This window comes from Chenopodium quinoa, unplaced genomic scaffold (assembly GCF_001683475.1).
Source record: "Chenopodium quinoa cultivar QQ74 unplaced genomic scaffold, ASM168347v1, whole genome shotgun sequence".
NCBI classification, from domain to species: Eukaryota; Viridiplantae; Streptophyta; class Magnoliopsida; order Caryophyllales; family Amaranthaceae; genus Chenopodium; species Chenopodium quinoa.
Window position 1 is genome coordinate 763,359 of NW_018742598.1, and position 3,358 is coordinate 766,716.

The window sequence follows — 3,358 nt, forward strand, 5'->3', positions numbered from 1 at the left end:
AATTAGTTGTTGATTATGAGTGTATCGCTGATAATGAAAATTTAATGAGGTGTACCAAAAATAAAAGCCAAAAGTTAGAGTGTACCAGTGATAACTTCCCAAAATTATAAAACTAAATATCAATAAAATGTACAATGAGACGCATCCAACAACATCTCACATGACTATATTATCACTTATAGATTAAGAGTAATTTATGGTTAAAGTTTATAAAAGTTGACCAAATTTTTGCAATGGGGCAAAAATTTAAGGAAAGAGGGAGTAGATTTTAATACAACATAAAATTGATTATTAAGTAAAGAGAAACTTTAAATAGTTATAATTGACATATTTTCCTTTAAATTAAGTAAAATTAATTATTTTAATATTATTTACATTAATTTTATAGCAAATTGGTGTCAATAATAGTAAAACAACATATAATTGGTGCTAATGAGAGTAATTTTTTAACCGGATTTGCGCAAGGGTGAAAAGTAGAGTACGCGGCATACACGTAGCGGCCCATGTGAAGTAAATTACGATATCAACGCGGATAATCTATCTAACATTATCTATTTACACATCTCGTACTAAAATAATTATTATATCATCCTATCCAAAGTTTACAAGTTGCATAAGAATAAAAAAGATATTAAAATTTCTTAATATAATAAATGAAAAGAGATAATTTTCAACTAAAAAAAAGAAAGAGAATCCGTTTTATGAGCCTATAAATACTTACGACCCCAAGATGTAATAATTCATTCATATAAACCATATAATACATACATCATCAAACATTATCCAAATCACAAAGAAAAAATGGCAGGTTTCATTGAAAAGATAGGAGAGAAACTTCATATGGGAGGTGACAAGAAAGATGAGCATCATAAGAAAGATGATGGTCATCATAGCAAAGATGGTGAACATAAAGAAGGAGGAATGATGTCTAAGATCCTTGGTCATGGTGATGATCATAAGAAACATGATGGTGATCATCATAAAGATCATGATAAACATGATGGTAAGGATCATAAGAAGGATGATGGTCATGGTGAGAAGAAGAAGAAAAAGAAGGATAAGAAGAAGAAGGAACATGGTCATGATCATGATGGTAGCAGCAGCAGCAGCAGCGACAGCGATTAGATCATCGCCATCATCATCCGCTCGTCTAAGGTAGTTATTTATTTATTTATTTTTTTAAATCTAAGGTGTTGGTAATCTGAAGATAGAACTTAAAAGTAATTTTTATGTCCGTGTTAGTTGACTTTTAATTATGGGCATAATATATTTGATAATTAATTTGTAATTAAGCATGGATTTGTCTGTGGAAAAAAAAATGACTATGGAGCATATTACTCGTAACGGAGAGAGTATTACATATTACTCGCAACAAAAAAATATTATTTATTAGACATCAAATATTCCTTTATTGCGAGTAATATGTAATAGAGGGAGTATTTATTTTTATAGGTACTTCGTAATTCATTTTGTTATCACCCCCGATAGATCTAATCAAATACATATGAATTAAATATATATGGAGCAGAGATTCGGAGTAGTTGACATTTATAATTTAAAGCACTTTGTTTTAAGACCATACTACTCCAGGCCATCCAGCTATCCAATCTCATTTGATACTACCTCCGTTTCAATGTAATGGTTGAACTTCAAATTTCTCATTTTGACGATTGTTTGTGATCCATGAAAAAAATTAGTTAGCTAGGTGAGATCTTGTTATATTAGACTCAATTTGCATATTTAGTCTTCAAATAATATTATATCTTCTACTAGTACATACTAATAAGTGAATGAATTTTTACATTGACAAGTATAAAATTAAAAGCGTAACTGTATGGACATATGGTATTAATTATAATAAAATCTCAATGTTTTGCAGATCCTAAGTATGAGAGAATAAATGAAAGGAGCTAGTAGAAGCCGTAATTACATTGTTTACAAAGAAATGGAGAAATTACTTACGAGTTACCTCGTTTTAGCTATCCATTTCTTAACATAGTTTGTAGGAAACTTCTTTTTTTTTTTTCTTTTTTTTTTTTAAATTGTGGATTTTATCCATGAATATGTGTAAAAGCTCTTTCTTTTTAAAAGAAAAGGGTTTGTTCATGTAATCTCTTATCTATTATTATAATGATATAAATATAATCTCATGTTTGCTTTATTTGAGATTGGTTCGTGTATTTACCGACAATTTCTTTGTTTGGATTATGCAAAAAAATTAATATATCGCACCGACTATATCGCACATCGCGGAGATCACAAATTAAATTGCTTGGGTTTTTCGGGGGACGGGAGGGTAATGACTACACATATAATTGTTGTATGTGGTCCCTACATACAACTCTAATTTATCATGTTTCTATTGACTAAAATAATAGGCACAAGTTCCATTAAATTCAATTTATATTTGACTCCTTATTTTCTCCCACTTTATGTTGATGTGTCAAATTTCTAATGGTGTTGTATGTAGGGACAACATACAATGGTTGTATGTGTATAAGCTCTCGGGAAGGGAGGGAGGGAGTCACCACAATTGATTATCCCAATGACTTAATAATATTATACAACCTCAATGATCTATCTGGACTTGATTACTAATTCCTTATCCTAATGACTTAATAATATTATACTCCAAACCAATCTATCTTAACTTGATTATTAATTTCTTATCCAAATGATTTAATAATACTTCCTCCGTTTCACAATGATGTTCTTGTTTAAAATCTTTAACGTTTTTAAAAAAAGAGATAATATTCTAAATTTCTCTTAAATTTATAATATTAAAAATAGTCATGTGGGAGCTAGTTTGGTTCGTCTTGGTGAGTAGATTAAAGATATTTGCGGTCGAAGATGGGTAAAAATTTGCATCAATTTACGAAACAGTAATATCATTATGAAAAAACAAAGGGAGTATTGATACAACCTGAACCGACCTATCTCGACTTGATTAATTATTCCATGGACGTGAACTTTTTCTTACTTTGGTTTTTTAAAGCGTTACAATTAATTAACATATAATTTTTGGAGGTTTAGGCGTTCAACCTATATTTAATCATCTGATCTAATTCGATTATTTGATCTGAACTATATATCAAATCAAATATTTCAAATCTTTATTCATAATTGTACATTTATTTGTAGTATAAAAGTTAATTAAATGAGATGTTATGAAATTCGTGTTAATAATGTACACAACTATCCACTTTTCAAATATGGAATTTTTATAGTTTATGAAATATTCCCTCCGTTTTTAAATACTTGCTCCATTTCTCTTGGACACGTATACCGATGTTAATTTTTGATCACTAATACATTTAATTATCCTTTAGTATAAATTCTAACAATTGAAAATTAATAA

General features: G+C 29.0%; 1 protein-coding gene across 1 annotated transcript; it reads left to right on the forward strand.

Annotated features, from left to right (window-relative positions):
• The first annotated feature begins 672 nt into the window (after positions 1–672).
• LOC110721178 (dehydrin HIRD11-like) lies at positions 673–2,166 on the forward strand. The gene is made up of 2 exons (XM_021900313.1): positions 673–1,155; positions 1,880–2,166. Exon 1 carries the CDS (start codon positions 802–804, stop codon positions 1,123–1,125), a length of 324 nt encoding a protein of 107 aa, XP_021756005.1. The 5' UTR covers positions 673–801; the 3' UTR covers positions 1,126–1,155; positions 1,880–2,166.
• The last annotated feature ends 1,192 nt before the right edge of the window (positions 2,167–3,358 follow it).